We start from the raw sequence: 20,679 nt of genomic DNA on the forward strand, positions 1-20,679 counted from the left end.
TCCTGAGTGTAGCTTCATAGAGTTATCACGTTCACCAAATAATCGCAATTAAATGGTTAAACAGTTAAGTGATAGCATTTTTAGTGTTAAGCATTATTTATGTAAGCACGTCAGTCGTTTCGTAGCCCTTGGGCATATAATAGATCAGCATACGTAAGCATTCATTGGCGCATATGTTCGTGTTTGTATTCTTGCTTTAGGTGTAACCAAAACACGTCAATGTTTATAGTGTACCACCAATTTTGCGCTGGCTGAGGAAATGAAGTATCACAGTAGCGGAGTTGCAACATTGTGTCAGTCCTTTCGTTAAATTTGTTTCAAAGTTTTCATGCTTTTTTCGTCTTAATCTGCGTCGACTAATCAGAAATATTTTATCATTAGGTTAGTCTGCCTGAAAAGAATATTTGACGTAAGACGCCGAAACAATGGCATGTAGCCTGACCTGGTTAGCATTATCAAAACAGCGATCATATTGCAAGCGTATTCAGTTATGGGCAGATTAAAATGAGCCTACAATGATTGCAATCGTTTTATATGTAAACTTTGTTGCATTAAAGCACCGCGTAAGGCACTGATGGATTCCAAAATGTGAGCTCAAGAAATTTTAGTGGTCCACAGATCTATCTAGCTAGCCTATGTAGACCTATCTATCTAGCTAGCCTATATTTTTATAGTCATGGTTATTTTCAAAAATCAAATTGCACCATACATATTCAAATATTTTAAAAGTTTGCAGGATGTGGTGACCAACAAACCAATTTTAGATCGGCATAATTATTGAGGCACAGATGGCTGCTTTAAAGGCCACCGAATAAGAATAAAAACACCCATGTCTTAACTTTTCAGGCTATAAAGCATCATGTAATCTTATTTTTAAAGGGAGACAAGAGGCCAAAAATTTACTGAAACTTTAAACGCTTGATAGTGTCAGAGAGCAAGACGAGTAACTTCTGCATTTTGCCTGCAATTTTTAACCGAAATAAAACAAAACATAAAATTACAAAATGTATTGTGAATTTTAACAATCTGTTTGTTTATCTTGAACTGTATGTAAGAAGTGACACCAAAATAGTGTTAAATACACACCATTTACTTGTCACATAAAATCAATTCATTTTTTCGTGACAGTATAAATACGTTCATTTGGGGGCAAACCCTTCAGTACAACAACAATCAGCCAAGGACAAGAGAACGTTGATGTTCATGTTTGTAATGAAACCTTTGCTTCGTGTGTTGAAATCAGCCAATAAATATGCAGTTTAGTTACATTTTTCATTTTAATGTTTAGTTTTGAGGTTGTTAAAAGTCAAAAAAAAAAGTTTTGTGTTGTTTATTTGTCAGAATGTCGTTGTAGTATGTTGTGGGGTAAAATTTTGGCACGAATGTAGAAAACTTACACCATACGACCTTAAGTAGTACGGATAAGTGAATTTGAACATGGCGACCATACGTTCAGAGTAAGTTGACTTATTCTTATATTTTTTCCTATGTGTCTAATTCTTTTTTAAACATATATAAAAACAATTTAAAACTATAAATTGTCAACAAAAACAAACTGGTTATTATAGTTAAAAAGCGTTTTGTCATAAACTATATAGGCCTCCTGTAGAAACTACCAACTAACAATGTTTGTTTTGTATTTAGTGATGGATCGATTTATGATGAAATTGGTGGATCTGAAGACTCAGAGTCGACCTACAGTGACCTTGACCAAGAAATTATGATGGAAGTGATTCTTCCTGACAACAGCATTCATAAAATCACAATTCTAGCAAGGTGACTTAAAGTAACCAACTACATAAAAGATGACAATTGGGTAAAATCCAAATATTTCCAGTATTAGATTACTTTTTTCCTTATTATGAGACTGTTGTACTAATTGGATATTTTAATAAATCTATTCTGCATAAACACTCATATATCATTGGCTCAATCACAAACAAAATTTGAATGTGCCAGATCATGTTTCACTTTCTTGGTCATACATAAAAACATTTTGACATTTATGGTCTAACAGGCCTCCGCGACTGCTAAATGCCATTAGGGCATGGTGTGGTCACCAACCACTTTATACGTCTGTGGTAACCTATAACTTGCGTACATCACATCTTGAGCCAATTATAAATAGCCCCAGGCTCTAAACCTGCTGTTATGATATTTAACTTGGTCGATATGACTCAAATGCCAACTGTTGATTCATGCTAAGTTTAATCTTACTAGGAATCTTAACTTTTTTGTGGTAAAACTGCATTTTTCCTTGCAGCACCCCCTTGAGCGATTTACGAACCAGTGTCTGCTCTCAGTTTAAGCTGGTACCAAGTCAGCATGTAGTGGAGTTTGTTGGAGCAAAGTCGAGCGTTACAAAACGAAAAGCTTCTCTTGCAATTGGAAGACTAGATGCAACCATGATAAAAATACTAACCAAGAAAGCATCAAACAAACCATCCCCGGTACCTGCTGCAGTTGCAAATACTAGTGAGGTAAGATATCATAACATATTGTCATAAATTTTAAAGTTGTTTTGTTTTTATACAGTTATATAATCAATAAATTGTTTATAGTCCTTGTATGCAGTGTATAGTTTTCAGACAGTTGTTTGAAAGATTGAAATAGTTAAGGATTAAATAACCAAACATGTTTTGAACATTTAACTAACATCATTAGAATTAGCATTTACCAACAATTTTGCAAAAACAACAACAACATTTCAGTGTTAGTGTTGCAAATGATAGGGATGTATTTAGAATAAGGTTGGTGTGTTCCTTATGTCCTTTGTCATTTCAATATAGTAATCCCACAATACCACAAGCCTCCAGCCAAGAGCTGGATAGATTATAGAGATTAGCAGGAAATATCAGATCGCATGCATGACCTGTATTGAACTGACAAGTCTGTCACAAATTCAATGATTTAATTTGTATGGTTGCTGAATAACATAAATGTACATCAGTATTAAAAAACACATTTCATTTCAATAAGGACAATATAAAGCATTTAAATAAAAAATGAAACTAGTGTGTTTGGTTAGATAAGCTGTTGTTTATGAAACCCTTTATTTTTTGTAGAACACTGTACGATTGATAGTAAAGCTGCCACGGTTGCGCCAAAGCATCATTCGAGTTAATCCAGATATTCCTTTGCAAACCATCTTTTTGTCAGTCTGTGAAAAGTTGAAGTTAGATGCAGAGAAAAGGTCTTTGGTTGAGTTTCGCCACCCCCAACAGCCTGATATTCAACTTAACCCTAAGCATACGCTCAACGATTACAACTTAAGGGAGATCTCATTAACTGACAAACGCGGTGAGTTTGGAAGGAATTTTAGTTCAAACAAATTGTTGGCTCTGCCTGCATAAGTGTGCGAAACTTTGTTTTTGCTATTTGACAAATAATAAAAGTTAATGATTTGCAGAATCTATGCAGTTTTCATGTGATTGTTTTGTAAGGTTTTTGGGCTGTTAATAACAATGGTGTTTTTGTGTGTTATTTGTTTGGAAATTATGGTCTCCTGAATTAAGTACTGTGCTTAAAAGTTAATCTGTCTTTTCCTGGAATATATAAAAGGTTCATAAAATTAATATTTTAAAACGATATAAACAGACATGGCAAAATGTAAAAGAAAGCATTCTGATAGTTCAACACTTTAAAACACACATTGTTTAGGCCTGATGACTTGGAGAAAATTACAAAGTTTTGTTTGCATTTTAGATTTGGCTCCAAAGCCTGCAGTACCCATCGCTCATGTTACACCAAAACCAGCAGCTCGAAAGAAAAAGGCGCCTGCACCTCCCCCACCAAGCAATGGTACTGCAGTGCGTCCACCAGATACTAATGGAGAAGTAAAACCGGCACCTATAAGTAAGCATTTCATGTTTCATGTTCTTATACCAAACCCAGGGTCTCAGAAGGAGACAGTAAACAAGGTTGTGTTTTGCACACATTTTGTTTTAATACTAAGACAGCTATATATATATGCAATCTTATTTCATAACATGATCAGTTGTGTAAAACTGTACAAATCACCCCTTAGGTTAAGACCAAGATATTTTACTCTTGGGTATGTTAGGTTCTTTAGCATAGCCAAGTTCAAGTCAATATGTCAAATAAACTGCTTCAAACTTTGCTTACAGTTTCATAATTTCTTTGTTGTGTCTAAATGATTTGACCAAAACATGTCTGTTACACATAGTTTGCACCACAAAGAAATGTTTTTAGGGAATGTGATCCAAGGGGAATATATTTAATCCAAAACTCTTTTCTGAATAAAAGTTATAACACGTACAGTCTAAAACTGGACCACAATCCCCTTGGGACAAATTAAATAAGTTCAATACAATATTTTTCCACATTTCATATTATGATGTAATAATTGGTAAACCAGAAAACTGTCATCAAAATCAAATTTGTCAAATTACCAACCAGTGCTTAACATTTCAAACACAGCAGATGCTCTATTTGACAAGTAGGTGGACAGCAATTTGGTCAATAGTATTGGCCAACACCACATCTCTTTGTACAGTGTAATCCAAAACATTAATTTGAGGCCTGTTGAACAAGATAAGTGGTAGCATTAAGTAGATGATCTTTAATGGGGGCTGTGCGCTGTAATTTAAATCCTTGGTAATTGTCAAGTGCTGTATGGTGGGGGGTTGGACTAATTAATTGTCAAAGCCAGCACACAGCCATGACCAATTTGTATTAAATATTACACATTACATACAAAATAGGTGTTATTTCAACAAATTGCACTTTTTGTTTATTGTATATATGGCATAATTTTTTGTATATGGCAACTGACAATATGTGGAATAAAGAAAAATCAGAACAACAAAATTTGTATGTAAAAAGATTCACCAGATTACAAAAATTCCTATAGAAAATGCCAAAATTGGTAATGCAATTCACTGCATGGATATGAGAGCCCAAATTTGGACAGACCTCCAGTACTCTGACCTTTACATAGGAATTAGTTGTTTGTATACACTTGTGAAACCAAATATGACCCCACTGTTGTTGTTTACTAAGTGAATTGGTCAATGGTTACAGCATGGTTTAACGGCCAGATTGATTTTATTTAAAAAATGATCGCTAGCTTTTTGGTATAAGAACATTAAAACACAATTAGTCAAACACATTGGAAATAAATCTGATACAAAAGGATTATAGTTTATGAACAAACGTAGACAATTTCTATTTTATTTGTTTTTGCAAGACTCCCAAATGTTTGTGGCACAAGGCATACTCCCTTTGTTGGGCTATGATTTTGCAGTTTTTTTTGTAACACTGTTGTAACATTTTTGTTCTATTTTTTATTAGGTTTCCTTCAGAACATACATAAGTTTATTCCAACTGACCCGAATGTCATGTGTTCATGCAAATTGTCCTAAAATTAAAGTGTAAATTTATACGACAGGTATAGGTTATTTTTCAGGGTTAGTTAACATTTTTGTATTTCCACAGAGCCTGCAAAACGGCGCCACGCCCCTTTGCCACCCCAAGCAACACACAAGGTTGAGGAGCCTGAACCAGAACCAGTAAATATTCAATGTTTTGTTGCTATTAGAGAATACACAACTTAACACATTTTTCCAACATAGGTTTATGCCCAAGTTCGTAAGAAGAAACCAGAAAAACAAGTTGAAGAAAAACCAGGTACTGTTTTGTACGCTTGACATCTAAGGCATGCTTTAAAACAAATTTTTTACCCATTGTAAATATTTGCGCAAGCTGCCTTAGGGCGATAAACCTTGAAAATCACCCAGTTTCTATTGACAAATCCATCAATATTGAGTGTGCTTAAGAATTTGTTGATTAATTTTTACTTTTACCACAAGTATCTATTGTTCACTACAGCACATGTTCTTAAAAATCTGGCTATTTTTTCCCACTTTTTGTGTAAATAAAGATTTGTAAATCTCAAAACGCCAATGCTTAATTCAAAACCTGTATAAAAAACAAGTTAAACTGATACATATACTAACTTTGATATTGTTAGCCACAGACACTTCACTATTATTATTTGAATTGAAGCAACAAACATCCCATTGTTATGTTAATAGTAAAGGCAAATCACTCTATCTTCCATAGCATTCGCTTGAAAAAGGATCGGTTGAAAGTAAACAAAATCTTACAACTCTGTGATTGTTTAAAACAAATTAAGAATTCAAATGTACTATTATTTTTTTTGTCAGAAGAAGAACCTCACCAGGAAAGCACTGAGGAAGAACTTAAGGATGTAACCGAAGAAACAGAAGATGAAATATCAGCTTCTCTTGATGCAACTGATGAACTCGACAAGGTTTTAGAGGAAGCAAGTATTCCAAGCAACAGTAAGCAAAAATAACCAACTGTTTTGAATATTTGGTTGCTTACCTATCATTTTAGCAAGTATAAAACCATAGATTGAGGGGAAAAAACATATGATTTTAGTATTGTAATTGTATTACACTTTACAGTGTTTCTTAATTCAAAATTAAAAAAATGTAAACGTCACCACAAATTCGTGCAGGTTCTACACATTCTGATGAAATTGATGCTGATGATATAAAACTAGAAGTAAATGAGTTCCCAGAGCGGCCACCTAGAATCCATGTAAGTTTTTATGTACATCCAAAAGCACTGGCTTCTCAACAATCAAACTATTGTAAAAAGTTGGAAGCTTTAAACTTGGACAACAAACTTAATCTGTGCAGATTCACAAAAAAGCATTTTCATGTCTCAAGTTCAAAAGAATCGAAAAAAAAATCATTTCTTGATAAATAATTTTTGAAACAGAAAGCTGTACACAAGGTGGAGGAACATAGTGATGACATCACAGTTGATGATGTCACTAAAGAAGAAGATGTACCAGCTCCAGCGGTGCGACAACAAAAATCTGTTGAGGGCAAAATCAAAATCTATGATGTAGTTGATGATGAAATCAAATTTGATGACAGTATTGTCAGCAATGAAGAAACATCATCACACCACAGCGATGATGTCATAGCAGTTGATGATGTCAACCATGATGAAACAATTCACTCAGAAAATGATGAAGAACCTGTTGTGGAAAAAGCCACTGACAGGTTACCACAAGCTGAAATGGACGTGAAAAGTATTGTGGAGAGCGTGTCTGTTGTCACAAGCAGTGAGGTAAGTGTGTTCAAGTTGTATTTGTTGTGTATTGGTTGCACAGAATGGTTAATGCACATACCACAAGTTTGCCAATTAGTTGTCCAACATGCCTTCGGGAAAAGGAAAGAAATTGTAGAGAATTGTAAAACATTGCATCTTACAACATTTTATGCCAGTTCAATGACAAATTTGCTGCGAAAACTAGCTTTGCATATGAATTGATATTAAAATATTTAATAAACAGGAAGAGACCCAGATAAAAGATCCTGAACAAGAATCGATTGTGATTTCCCCTGTGTCATATGTCCCTGTTGAACCCACTCCCGATGATGTAGAGGACTTACCTCCTCCACCTCCATCTTTCCTTGGATCAGAAGATTTTGACCCACTACCACCACCCCCAGAGGTATATATGCGTAATATTTAAATTTATTTCGTAACACTACACATGAAATTAAAAAGTAGCTTGTCCAAAACAATTATTTGAGACAGCTTACAACATATTTATAGAAGCTCTTTGACAGTATATATTTATTTTACTAAGTTAACCGTTATACAATAAACCTAGGTTAAACCAGATTTTGGTAAATCCTGATCTTTGCCTAATCCAGACAAATTTTTTGGTCCAAACAGGTCCAGATTAACCAAGGATTACTGTATATGTTTTTAGAATATGCCATAATTTAAACATTGGTTTTTTTTTGCGTTTTAATTAAGTCACCATAGGCTTGGATTACATTGAATAAGTTAAAGTTGCAAGTATACCAGAAAACACAATCTTAATTAACAGTGGTGTAACATTTTTTTTACTTGTCAAGAACAGTTTTGGTTTTCTGTACATCAGTGTATAGATATTATTTGTGCCATAAACCACATGTGTAAGAAGAAAAAAATCACTAAAATTTTGTGCACAGGATTTTAGCGACAACTCAACTCCGAGTGTTGAAAAACTTGTTATAAGCCAGACTGCAGTGTTGCCTCCACCTGTTGCTAATGGAACAGCTCATCATGAAGCAATAGACACAAAATTGAACACAGTAAGTCAATGCTGTTAGTATTACAGTGACACCTAACAACGGATGTACTGTGATGTAACAACATATGTAATGTTTTGCCTTTATGTATAGAAATTGATGCATTTTTTTGTTGCTAAATATGTTCTAATTTAAAAAAAAATAGATTGTTAATACAGTACATCATCATTTATCATTCAGACATGTTTTTTTGTGCAAGCTTCTTTATCAAACATTTCATTTGATTTTGTACTAAACACAGTTACTATATTTTACTTTATTAATACTTTTTAAAATTTTACTTTAATATTGTTTTTGTTGTTGTTTATAAAAACAGTAAACTTATTTTCACATAAAGATTTTATCTGTACATTTTCAAGAACACATACTGCTGTGAATAGGAGTTAATTTGAGACTTTTTAACGAAGGAAAACAACTTTGACCTGCGGATAGCTGAAAGTCTGGGAATATCCAATGTGTCTATTGATGAAAAACAGTTTCCGCCCCCTCAGAAATATAAACCAGTCACTGCACCAAAACCAGCTAAGAGTTTGGCTTCTTTCATCAAAGACCAAAATGAAAATGAAATCAAGCCAGCCGAACATACTTCAAATGTAAGTTTAATTATTTTATTTTATTCATAAACAGAATCATGACATTTGTTAGTTTATTATGTGACAGCCTTATCATCAAAAAAATAAATGTAGTCTTTTTTAATGGTTTTGCCTTGAACTTTTTTTTATTTTAACTTGGAAACATTTTTGCGGATTTGAAAGAAATACATTTTTGGGATTGACTGTCCTTAGTTTTGAGATTGTTGTTGTTGTTTTTTGCAATACTTCTTGAGAAAGGCATTTCAAATATCATACATATTTGGTTTTTGGACACTGCTCTAAAAAGATTTTTAAGAGTTTCGTGTTAACCTAGTTTATGGTTGGATACAAGGTTAAACAAAGTATGTCTTTGCGTGTCTTTGTTGGAATTTACCGTCCAACAAAGAGATTCTTTTTCACCATGTTTGTACTGTGAGTCTAATTAGGGTGTAAATGATTAATACAGATTTAATAATGGCAATTTTAGCATTTTTTACAACAACTTACAATATAATGCATTAACTATGGATTTTTCTGAGTTTATATAAAAGATTTATTAACTAATGTTCGCAACATAGCAATTAAACCAATTGTTCAGTTTAAATAATATTTTGCATATGAAACACTGTGGTTAGAAGTTCAAAGATAAATTGTCTTTCTCTATTCACCATCATAAAACTTTTCAATGAAAGTGAAAGTCTTTTTGCTGTAAAATAACATCTAGTCTTTAAATCACTTCATTGTGGTTTTGCAGCCAGTCGGCGTTCTCAGTGAAAACAATATATGTTCAAGGGCCATTGTTGACTCAAGAGCCTTGCCATTGTCTCACTGCACGATTTGTTCTTGGTTTGGCGTAAACTCTTAAATCATTTTCCACACTTAAGTTCTCTGGGAACTGTTTGCTTTGCCTTGTGGAATGCCCCAGGAATGTAGATTGCAGCTTTGGGTGGAAATAAACTGAAGTTTATGGCCTGGATCTCCTGTCTTCACTTGATATTTGAACATGATAAAAAAACCTGCCCATAGCTAAATACAGACTTTTGTTTTTCATTTCAATATGTATTGTTTTTAAATTGGAATAATTATATTTAGTACCTTTTTAAAGAAATAGATACTAATGCACAAGTTGAATAAGGACGAAACGTACATAGACTTAGATATATTTCTTGAGTTTATTCTTTTGTGTACAAAATCCCCATACACTTATCCAAAATAATATTTAAACCAAACTGTTTCAGGAAAATGACAGCGCTGATGCCGAATTACTTAAACTACAAAAAGAAATAAAACGAATGAAAATGAGAAAGTCTGCTAAGCATAATGAAAACAATGACCAGTGGAAAATGATGAAAGGTTTGTGTTTTTACACAAAATTAAATGCTAAATGTATAAACATGTCTTTTTAATTCTGTTTAACATTTTTTTAGAATCACAAAGAAATTCTTGGCACCCTGGCACCAAATCATTTACATTTATACCCAAGAAAACCAATGAGGTACAATTAAACAATTAGCATTAAAAGCTACAATTTTGTTCATTTTTTTCCTAGTATTGCTAATAAACTGGATATAAAAAACATTATTTTTCAAATATGTCCATTAAATCAGAAATTCCATCGCTACTAAACGAGATTATTCCAGTTATTTGCATATTGACGTAAATGTCAAAAAAAGGTGTGGCTAAGGGTTGCTAATAACCAGAACTATCCACACATATTTGCCAAAACTGAAGTTGTAATCTAGATCCACTACAATACAGTTTCTTTTCTAGGATTAACTTCAACCATTATCATGTAAAACATTAATGGTATGTTTGTCTGCAGGTTGCACATGAAGATTACCAAGAGGCTCCTATCCCTGTGATAGAACTTTCAAACAGTGGAGAAATTAAACCCTACTCCACAGGGACAACCACTGACAAAAAGAAGGAACCTCCAAAAGTTCAACCGAGCACAGGTAAAAGAAAAACTTTATCATGTCCAATATAAACACATTTTTTTAAGTGATTACTAATTTTGTAAAGTCAAATAAGGCACAAACTTTCAACATAACTGTTTCTTATCATGGGCATATTAAGATGTTTCAAAATGGAAGAGGGCAAACCATTCATCAGTAATTCAAGGAAGTATTCCAAGCATATTACTTCCTTAATGAGTCCTACATGTATACAATTTGTGGAATTAAACCCTTTGCTGCCTATTGGTAGGTCCTTGTCTAGGAAAAGAATCATTTAATGAAGAAACTAATACAGGTTTACGTAGAAAATATTTTTCAATGATACAAAAAATGTTTTGATGGTTCTTTTTAAATAATCAAGTTACAAAATCACAAAAAATCCCTGTTAAGTGATAGGGGGAGGGCGTGGTAAAAATACCAGGAAAGAAATTATGTATGTTCATTTATTTGCACTTCTGTCTCTTAGGAGACCACTTTCCTTTAAATTAATTCATCATTCTATAAATCCCTTTGGAAATTAAATTGCATCCCCAGTGACTTGTTCAGTGTATATGTATGTGGTGTAGCTAAAACTTAACAATGTACATGTTTATAAAGAAAGTAAACTACATTTTAATGTGGAAAATGCTGTCTAAACATCAAAAAAAAAACTTGTAGCATTTTGACAAGTACATTAAGATTTATTCACAGAAATTGAAACCGATGACATTATTAGGGCTTTAGAAGACAAATTTAAACCAAACTTAGAAAAAGACTTGCAACGCATTAGTGGCGAAAACAGGACCTAATACCATACATGTAACCTTACTCTTTTTGTACATTTTCATACAGAAGCCGCCCCAAAGCCACGTTCAACACTTCCAAGTTATTACAAGAAATTTCTTGGAGCTAATGCCTTTGCAGCGAGCCAAACTACACAGCGATAATTTACTAAAAAAAACTGCTCTGTATAAAATGCAACCTGCTCTGTGAGGCAATTTTTGTTCTTTGCTTTTTTGTGTGAGTGCCAACGCGAGTATTGTACTTCTATGACGTAGATTTCAAATCAATACTGTGTCCCGAAATTCACAAAAGTGTCATGACGTTCACGTACTAATTTTCAGTAGTTAAAGCAATTCTGTGTTAATTGATTATGTTTAGTTGTACTGTAGATACCGACCTCAATCTACCATGTATTTAAGCTTGCCTTTGGTTATGTGCTGATTTTGGCAAATTTCATACGAATAACATTAAAATTTGTGGGTCAAACCGAGACTTTGGCTTTAAACCTATTATAAAGTAAGACACTTAATATAGCTGTTGTAAAATTTAACTACAAAAATATTTTGGTGAGACTTCAGTAGAAAATATCAGAGATCATTACCTTTTCCTAAATTTTTCTTTTTTATAAAGTCAGTTGTCAATGTAATAGGAGTCAAGTTACACATATCTTTCTGGTATTCACAATTAGATATGCTCCTATATGTATTTTGTCACCTTGTAATATAGCACAAAGGTACCAGAGTAATATGATATAAATTACAGTCATTGTGAATTTTGATTCTTGGACATTGTGCTTTGCCAGTGTTGCCATTTTTTGCTATTTATCATTTGCGGTACGATTTAATTTTTTGTGTTTTCTTTTTCTTGTGGCTTCTGTTTCAAACCAAATAACGTACTATACATATGCGCTCATATATCTTCTTTTTTGCTAGCCGCTGTACTTCTTTGCTTCTCGGCCTCTCACTGATTAGTTTCATTAGCTCAGTATCGAGCTGTCTGCTCTGGCATTGGAACATTTATAACCAACATGTGGCCACAGATGGATAAGATGTATAACGAATGTTAAATGATCTTCTCAGACTGTAACAACTATGATTTTCGAATTTGGCCGCATGATTCATTCCATAAAGGTTATTAAAATCGTTTAAAATCTTGCAAAAATATAGAGTTGGTTTTGATTCCATATTCGAAAAAATTATATATTCCTGTGATGTAGAATTCTAACTTATCAAACCCTCTGTTAGGGTATCATGTATTTGTATGTTGCAGTGGGCACAGCCTTGAATCTTAATCACTGGACTAAAAAAATCGGGCAGAATGGCATTACTTTTCACCTTCATCAGGTACTGCCCAAATCACAAAAGTGCAGTAACATACATATTTTGTTGAAACATGCTTTTTTGTGTGTGTCCGAATTTGAAGTATCACGGACTGTTGTTGTTTTTTTGCTGTAAATTTTTCTGCTTTTTCTTTATAGAATTTGTTATGTCATCTTTTTTGAATTGAACTGAAAGCGTACTTGCTTACAAAATGAATCAAGCCCAACATTTGAAACTATCTTTGTTTTTTCTTCTCTTTGTTAAGCAATTTATCAAATCAACAAACCGCACACCTTAATTTACTGATTTAACCCAAAAAGAAAAAATATTTTTTTACATTCTACGAATCAGTGCTCATCCGTTTTACCTGATTTCTGTTGACTGTGACCAAATTATGACACGGTGCCTTTGTTACAAGGAAATCGAACCCAACAACGCTACGCATCGGTCAATAAGCTGTTCTTAAGTTATATTTGTAGCTTTAACAGCCTTATGCAGCACAATAACAATGACGAGATGTGCATTTTAAATTCAATGCTTATAACTGCAGTTTAAAGTTTTGTTTGGGCATAAATTGGTGCGTGGCCACAGCGTGCACATCTGGTGTCGCCCAGTAAATTCAGACACATGGAAATTAGTAGAGAACATTAAAGGTTAGTGTGGTTTATAACGGTTTGAGCTTGGTATTCCCAGTGGCATTGTAAGCAGACGTCAGTGCAATAACATGACGTACCCAGTAAACACGTTAGTTGCCTAAACGACAGGCCAAGTCAAATAACCATTGAATTAGTTATCGTATTCGTCAAGTTTATAAATACTGATACAGTCAACTTTTCGTTTTTTTGTATGCGAGTGTTCAAACGAGAGTTTTGCACAAAACAGGATAATCAACGTGAACTATGTTTTTACATTGAAAATATAAAACTACGATACGTCAAAAATTTAACTGAACGAACGAATTAATATTTATTTCACAAGGTTTAGACCCACGATAATCATGGATTCCCAAACAGGTTTTTTGATGTCCGTATATGAGCCAGGCGCCTTGGGCAATTCGGTCAATGACCTGCGTGATTAAAAGTATTTTTTATAGGGTTAAACCCAGGATACTCCCACAGACGAATTCCGATCAAAGTTTTTATATGTCTACATATGCGTCAGACGCGCCGGAAAATCATTGTCGGAAACTACTTAACTGCGACATCTGGTGGCACTGTAAATAATATTATTTTGCCAGTAAGTGTCATTGCGTTCTGGCCACCGAAAGAGTAGCACTTTCAGTGATTGTAAACGACGAATCGTAATCCCATTATTGTATCTTTCAGCTTTATTCCTTTTTGTAAACGTGCTAATCTACCAGGATTTTTTAACTTCAGTGCCGCATTCATGCTACATTTGTACAAACATGTTAGCTGCACTGGTGGAATTTTCTTAAACCGTTAGAAATTGCACAAATCCTTGTACCCCATTTGCTCAAAATGTATTATTATTAAACTTATTAGGTTTCCTGCTATTAGGTTAAATATCTGTTTACCACTTCAAACTACCGAAAGTTCCTTTTCCTGTGAAAACCCATCCTTATCACCTTTAAACACGTAGAAAGTTGACGGTGCAACTACAAGTTCGTTCATGCTTTGCGACCCTCTTTACCCAACTATCTAACTTTAAACGCCATTTTTACTGCTCCAAAAATGGTTTTGTTTTAGCTCTATTGCTATGAGTTCTTTCTACCGGTAGAACAAAATCGACCAATATGATGATTTTGTTTAACGCATACGGCCAAGAAAAAATTGTGGTTACGTAACGAAAAACGAAGCAAGTTGCAAAAACGCCAAGTCGAACTCATACTGTACAACAGAAGGGTTACTAACTTTTGTTAAACATTTAGTTCCAAAATAACACACTTTTTACCAAATGTTTGATTTATGAAACCGTGAAGTCTATCTGCTATTACATGACACAAACTGTTCACAATTAATCACGGAGTCAATTCATCACTTTCACGCCACCAACAGTCATTTGATTAAGCTTTTCTTTGTCCACGAAATTGAAAATCTATTTGTTCCTTCTTAGCTGTTGTTTGCAGGAAGCTTTCAAATGTTCGATGGGGGAGAAACTACCGGATCAGTCGTGCCATTAAACCGTCACTAATTGTTATGAATCGCTTTCCTTTATTTACTTTTACCACTGTATTCGAACGCCGCCTGCGTAAATGGAATAATGAGTAACCCCTTTTCGCACGGGGCCTGCTCCCTAAAAAGGTTTACATAACCCACGCGTTTTAGGGGACCCAAATGCTTCGATAATGACAATTATGTACCCAAGCTGACCTCATACCGTTTCCAACTCCATATTTAAAGTTGTAAAACATAATTGTCGATACCAAGGAGCCATCAGGCAAGCGCTAATGGTAAACGCTCGTTCTCTAAATCGAGAAGCAAACAAAGTTAATTGTGAAACCTACGCGTTTGGCGGGGTCGAAACCGTGGCTGCCTGACAGAGAGCGTTACCCGGTTGTATAAACCATTTACTAAAGTGTTTACACATGTCAGTATGGCACCTGGCTCCAACCGAAACCCATCAGCAACGATGGAAACACAAGAGTTAGCCACGGGTCCAATTCGTCAATGCAGGATGCCGGTTTGGCCACCCATGGTGCTCCATCCGTTTGACGTTATCTCAGACAGATAGGCGCTTTAAGTTTTTTTAAGAACACCCAAACCAGGGTCTACCTTTTGAGGGCAAAAAAGGGGCTGCCCAACACACTTTGGGAAAATGAATTTCTAAGGGTCCATAAAGCAGTAAATAAATTTGTACTTTAACCTTTTGGGACAAATTTAATCTTACGTGTGTTGATATATTTTAACCATCAAAAAAGTGTTTGCACAACCACTTTATATTCGAAATACTGTTGCTTTTAAGTTTAAATCCAACTTTTGTCTAACGCAATAAAAAGCATGATATTAGCACCACTTCACAAAGCTGTTCGGTGTAACATTTTGAAAAAGAAAATTTGTTAAATTTGCTTGTAAATAGCATTTAAAACGGCCTGCTAAACCTTTAGAAATGCTGTTTTTTCTGAAAAAAGAGGTCAATTTCTACATGATGCGTCATCAAAAAAACTTTTTTACGGTTTTAGAACATTTCATACACAATAACTTTCCCAGAAAAAGTTATGGGCTATCTCTTACCGATTTTTCTTTATAAAGTATGACCATGTCTAAGCTAACCCCCCTCCTTTAACATTTTTCCCCCAGCCCTGTCGATTTCAATGCAGATAACACAAGATTTGCGCTTTTTACCAAAACGTCAGTGTCGCTCGATTGAAAACCTGACAGACTGTCTCGTGAGCTTTGCTTCACGTCATCGCTTGTAAGGAATGGGTATTTGGGGGGCATTAGGGGTCTTTGTTTGTTCAGGCGCATTGGGTTCGAACCACTTACGCAAGGGCGCTTTCGTGATCTATGGCTGGATAAATAGCTGTACACATTTTCTATTGTTTGCGATACAAAAAGTGACAACTAGCTGGCAGGCAACTCGCCGTTTGCAACATTTGTCAATGAAAAAGGATTAGAAATGATCATATCGGATTGTTAATTTCCACGTTTTCAGCCGTAGCTCATGTGGGATTACTGAAGTATTTTTTCAAGATCGATTGCCAAAAACTGTGTTTAAGCTTGCAATGTCCCTATGAAGACAACTTTCTTGTTTTTAAGATTGCAATAATACAACAATACAAATAACTAAATGACTTAGACGACATCTTTAATGTCTTTGAAATAGATCATAAAAAATATCAAGTAAGTTAGTCATAAACAATAGTACAATACTTTTTTTGCCTACTGCCTTTAACAAACAAATACGACAATGTAGCAATGTCTTTGATAGAATGTAGGTTTAGAAATGAACTATAAAATGCTGCGACATAGAAGTACATGTGGTTATAAAACAGTCCAAAGCCCTTAAACAGTACTGTGACAGTTTTAACGCCTGAAAAAACACAAGTAACCTCCAAATTAACTGCGTGCTGTGGAAGTCACAAGTGAGAAACGTTATGGCGAGAAATATGGCGAGAAACGTTCTGGCTAATTTTTGTAGCCTTCGTCAAGTTTTGCGTTAAAACGATTTGCAGGTTTTTTCAGTGTGTTTGTGATTCGCAGATTTTTCAATAACTTTGTTTTCATGCAACTGTTCAAAAACTTTACATTTGCGGTTTGAATGTGACATACAAGTTTTGAAAAAAGTTTCATTAAATAAACTTAGATTGAATTTAATTCAAATAAAGTATCTGTAAACCAAAGACAGGCACTTATCTAAAACAATATCAACCTGTACGTAGCACATAATAATCCAAAACTGTGCAAGCTCTTGGCCAGATACAATAAATGAAAGCGCAAAAGCAACATTGGATTGATCAAAGCATAATTGGTTCTGTCAGCGCTGAAAGGAAAATCGGACCGTGAAGATTTTAATTTAAAGACGAAGTGTTTTCACAAGATTTTATGCCAGTTTTTCAAAAGCAAAATCTGGTCGTAACAATGATTGACCGTCGTTAAGGACGTCTTTTTTCGCAAAAATGGCGCAAAAAACTTTCGATGTCATGCTTCTGAAGTTTGAATTTGTGTGTGTGTTTCTTGGCTAATTTATATGTATTGCAAATTGTTCTGAAATTTCCTTAGTTATTTAATGTGAGAAGCAAAAAGAAAAGATTTCAATCTCAAAAAAGGTAAAGAGCTGTGTATGTAGTTTGAAAACAAAATAATGCTTTACTAAAACAAAAGCGCAAAAATAATTCGTATTATGTGGCAGATTATGTTTTAAACGTTTTATCAATCGCTGTTGTCATCATTAGTGCAAATTTGTTTACTATTAAAAAATTATTTAATTGTCTTGTTTTTTAAGTTTAAGTGTAGTTGTACTAAAAAATGCTTTATAATGTATTGCAGCTGTTTGACTTTCAGTATTCGATTATTTATATCATAGTAAAACTCATATTAAATTTATGAGTTTATATATTTTGTCAGCAAATGCTTTTCTTGTGTAGCAAATCGACACATTTTCCGCCAAAAAATGTGCAAATTAAATGCTGATAAGTATCAGAAGATTGCGTTTTTCGAAAACTACCACCAACTCCAAAAATATTTATCCTTAGTAGAACGGTTAAAAGCTTTGTCGTCAATTTAGGTCTTTCACAAATACATCAATATGTCACTATTGCCTCAACAGGAAGATAATCATCCATCTTTTTGCTGAATAGAACCAACGGTCAAAGGGCGAAATTGTAACAGTTTTATATGTCAGCGTAGCGAGCTTAAACAAACTTCTGAAACGCGGATTAGGTCTCAAAACAGCAGCAAAAGCCAGGCCCTCAAAAAACAAGTCATTTTTTTCTAGCCACGACTGTACAGAACGTGGGTGGCACAAGGGCTAAAATTGATGCATGCACTTGTATATGTATGTTGTTTTAAGATTGTTATCTGTGGTTATGCTGTGTACAAGGATCTAGTCCTTGAAGAGATCTGTCTGCTAGCAATACTAATGATTGGGTGTGGGTGTATTTTTAGCGCCTTCAGTGTCTCAGGATCAAGTGTGCTTAGGATTCTTGGATTGTGAAAAGTGCTAGGCGACAAAACGCACTAAATCCCGCCAAAATAGACGTGCAAAATGGGGCTTGCTTTAACGCCGGATGTTGAAAAGACTTACAATGTCGAGGTTAAGTCCCTGGCACTCCGCAAAAGCATTTCGGGTATATCGGTGTTGTGGGAAACATGAATATATTCTCAGTTTTTTGGAGGTTTAGTTGCCTTTCCTAAACAGGTGTAAATAAGGAGAAAATTTAGGCTACAAATCCTTTTCCTAGTGGTGTGTCATTTTACGCGAAAAGTACTTTGAAGTTTTAATCTCATGAATGTACTTGTAATGCAACCCATAGCCTTAAATCCCATTTTAGCCTGTTGTTTTTCGATATCTCTTTTTAGCCTGTTTTTTTTTATTTTGGATGTTATGGAAACATTTTAAAAACAAACTCAAAACCACAGATTGTCCTTGAACCGTTCTTTTGTTGTTTTCGTTTTTGAGTTCATCTCGTTTTTTTCGACAAAGTGGTATGAATTGAACTGCATTGAGAAACATGCAGCGTGGTATTTCATAATTTGCAGAAAGACGATGTATTTTACTTAGATTTTTGCTGTTAAATTTCATTAATCATAAGGACTCTTCGAATTATTTGTGGCTAAAATGGCCCATAGCCAAAATTATCAAGCGATCATTAATGAATAAATCCTTTAACTGGGACTTTTCTATTGTAACCGGCACAGATTTGAACACATTACATTGTGTACGGCGTAATTGTAACCATAGGGATTCATAAAACTTAGCCTTTACCAATTAAAAAAAATAAAAAATCAATTTCATGACAAATTTCTACAATAGCTTACTCGTTACACCACCTTATAACTGAACAAAAAACGCAAAATTCAGTCCAAAATTAGCAGTCATCACTTTTACTAAATCTCAGTTAACCCACCACACAATTTCAAACAGGGTAAGAGGATTTTATGGTTGGTCTCGCACGAATGTGTGCTTTCAACGCTAGCTCTGAGCGATAGGTATGGTTGTCTATTAGCGCAGGACAATTTTCGAGACCCCGGGGGACCCTAGAACCGACAAAATTGCTTGTCCAAATAAACATTCAACGCACCAAGTCGCAACAACCACCAAACCTACCCAGATTGGATTCCAATAATCCGTGACCTTGATTTGACCTCGTCCCGTCGGCCCAAGCTGACGAAATTGGGTTTGGTTAAATTTTTAAAGGGGAAGGGTATATATAGGTGGGGTTAGGAATTTTGAGGGTTTGGAATAAGAAATATGCTCACGTACCTCGTCTGTCCACAGCATTCCTGGCACTGGGTGTTGTTGTGCTTCTTTGGTTATTTCTTGTGCGAAGTTGGATACTTTAAATAAATGATACGCGATGAGTGACAGGTGTCAAACCTAAAAAACACAAAAGTTTTAAAATTTTGAAATTAAATTGAAAAAATCACGAATTATATTTTATATTTTAACGTTTACCCGGCGTAAAGTCATTCACTGTTATTCTTATTTTGCAAAGAAGGTGAATATTGGCCTAATTATGTACTGAATTAGGTTTTGGGGAAAAAAATGCGCTTATATTTCAACTCTTGGTAATCGATATGTAATCAGGGCACGGATTCAATTAAATTACTTAATGCAAGCATTTTGTATATTTTTACCAAAAGATCCGTTTAGTGTGCATTTAGCATGCGTATTGAGAACTTTTAAAGCTTTAGGATTGTGTCATTCAAAACATGAAATATGAAAATCCACGTTTTTTTGAAATTAAACTACATAAGCTTAGGTACACAATTCACGATTTTAAAGATTCTAACAAAGTACAGACCAGCCAATATTTGAATGTAAAACCCAAGCAGCAAGTAAAACCAGTAAAAAGCGGTAACTTTTTGGTTTGTAGCGTATATATTGGCTTGCCTGTTTCTCGTCGAAAGTGCAAAAAAGTTTTTGTAAATATTATATTGTATTATATTGAAAAAAACGATTTGCCTCCAAACATTATGGCATGGCATTTCCAACAATCGGGCATCCTTTTTTGAAAAAAAAACAGGAGCTTTACCAAACTGTACCTAGACATAGTTTATCTCCGACCGCAGGCATTAAGACTTCCCCTTAAAAAACGCTCCATCAAGCGTGACAATCACGTGGTGCGGTTGCCGGGTGACGGATATGTCAGTAGCCATTTTCCGCCGATCGCTGCTATTTTTAGCGACTGTTTTGAGCGCGCTAGATTTCCTGACAATTGCATGCGTTCCTTGTTGTGGCGACTTGAGAAATTATCCCCCCACAGAAGACAGTTGAAGCGTGCCCAGTGATTGGGGGAGTCCAAGGC

At 34.6% G+C, this 20,679-nt stretch overlaps 2 protein-coding genes across 6 annotated transcripts in view; one reads left to right on the forward strand and one right to left on the reverse strand.

Annotated features, from left to right (window-relative positions):
* The window catches only part of LOC145203789 (diacylglycerol O-acyltransferase 1-like), a 72,017-nt gene that overhangs the window by 13,998 nt on the left and 37,340 nt on the right, over nt 1–20,679 (reverse strand). For 2 of the 4 annotated variants that reach the window (XM_080076098.1, XM_080076097.1), the window contains exons 2-3: nt 19,635–19,748; nt 19,479–19,535 (exon numbers count right to left, since the gene is read on the reverse strand). In XM_080076098.1, the coding sequence (XP_079932224.1) occupies nt 19,479–19,535; nt 19,635–19,652 (75 nt within the window). In that variant the 5' untranslated portion in view covers nt 19,653–19,748. The remainder of the gene's footprint in view (nt 1–19,478; nt 19,536–19,634; nt 19,749–20,679) is intronic. The other 2 variants (XM_080076100.1, XM_080076099.1) reach the window with 1 other exon arrangement.
* Nucleotides 1,309–13,192, forward strand: LOC145204865 (uncharacterized). Of its 2 annotated transcripts, none has more exons than XM_080077475.1 (17): nt 1,309–1,457; nt 1,645–1,776; nt 2,264–2,480; nt 3,066–3,300; nt 3,706–3,855; nt 5,458–5,531; nt 5,595–5,649; nt 6,189–6,326; nt 6,506–6,588; nt 6,772–7,128; nt 7,355–7,516; nt 8,025–8,147; nt 8,552–8,737; nt 9,955–10,069; nt 10,144–10,211; nt 10,539–10,671; nt 11,503–13,192. In XM_080077475.1, exons 1-17 carry the CDS (start codon nt 1,438–1,440, stop codon nt 11,595–11,597), a joined length of 2,343 nt encoding a protein of 780 aa, XP_079933601.1. In that variant the 5' UTR covers nt 1,309–1,437; the 3' UTR covers nt 11,598–13,192. The 2 variants fall into 2 exon arrangements, with proteins under 2 accessions (XP_079933601.1, XP_079933602.1); XM_080077476.1 differs by having other exon boundaries at nt 6,192–6,326.

The sequence above is a fragment of the Phallusia mammillata genome, chromosome 8 (genome assembly GCF_965637545.1).
Source record: "Phallusia mammillata chromosome 8, kaPhaMamm4.hap1.1, whole genome shotgun sequence".
NCBI lineage: Eukaryota > Metazoa > Chordata > Ascidiacea > Phlebobranchia > Ascidiidae > Phallusia > Phallusia mammillata.

Excerpts from the sequence above, each read along its gene's own strand:
- LOC145204865 (XM_080077475.1), top strand. The coding sequence starts at position 1,438 with ATGGCGACCATACGTTCAGA. Across the intron at positions 3,301-3,705 it reads CTCATTAACTGACAAACGCG|ATTTGGCTCCAAAGCCTGCA; the intron begins GTGAGTTTGGAA and ends TTTGCATTTTAG. Across the intron at positions 8,738-9,954 it reads CAGCCGAACATACTTCAAAT|GAAAATGACAGCGCTGATGC; the intron begins GTAAGTTTAATT and ends AAACTGTTTCAG.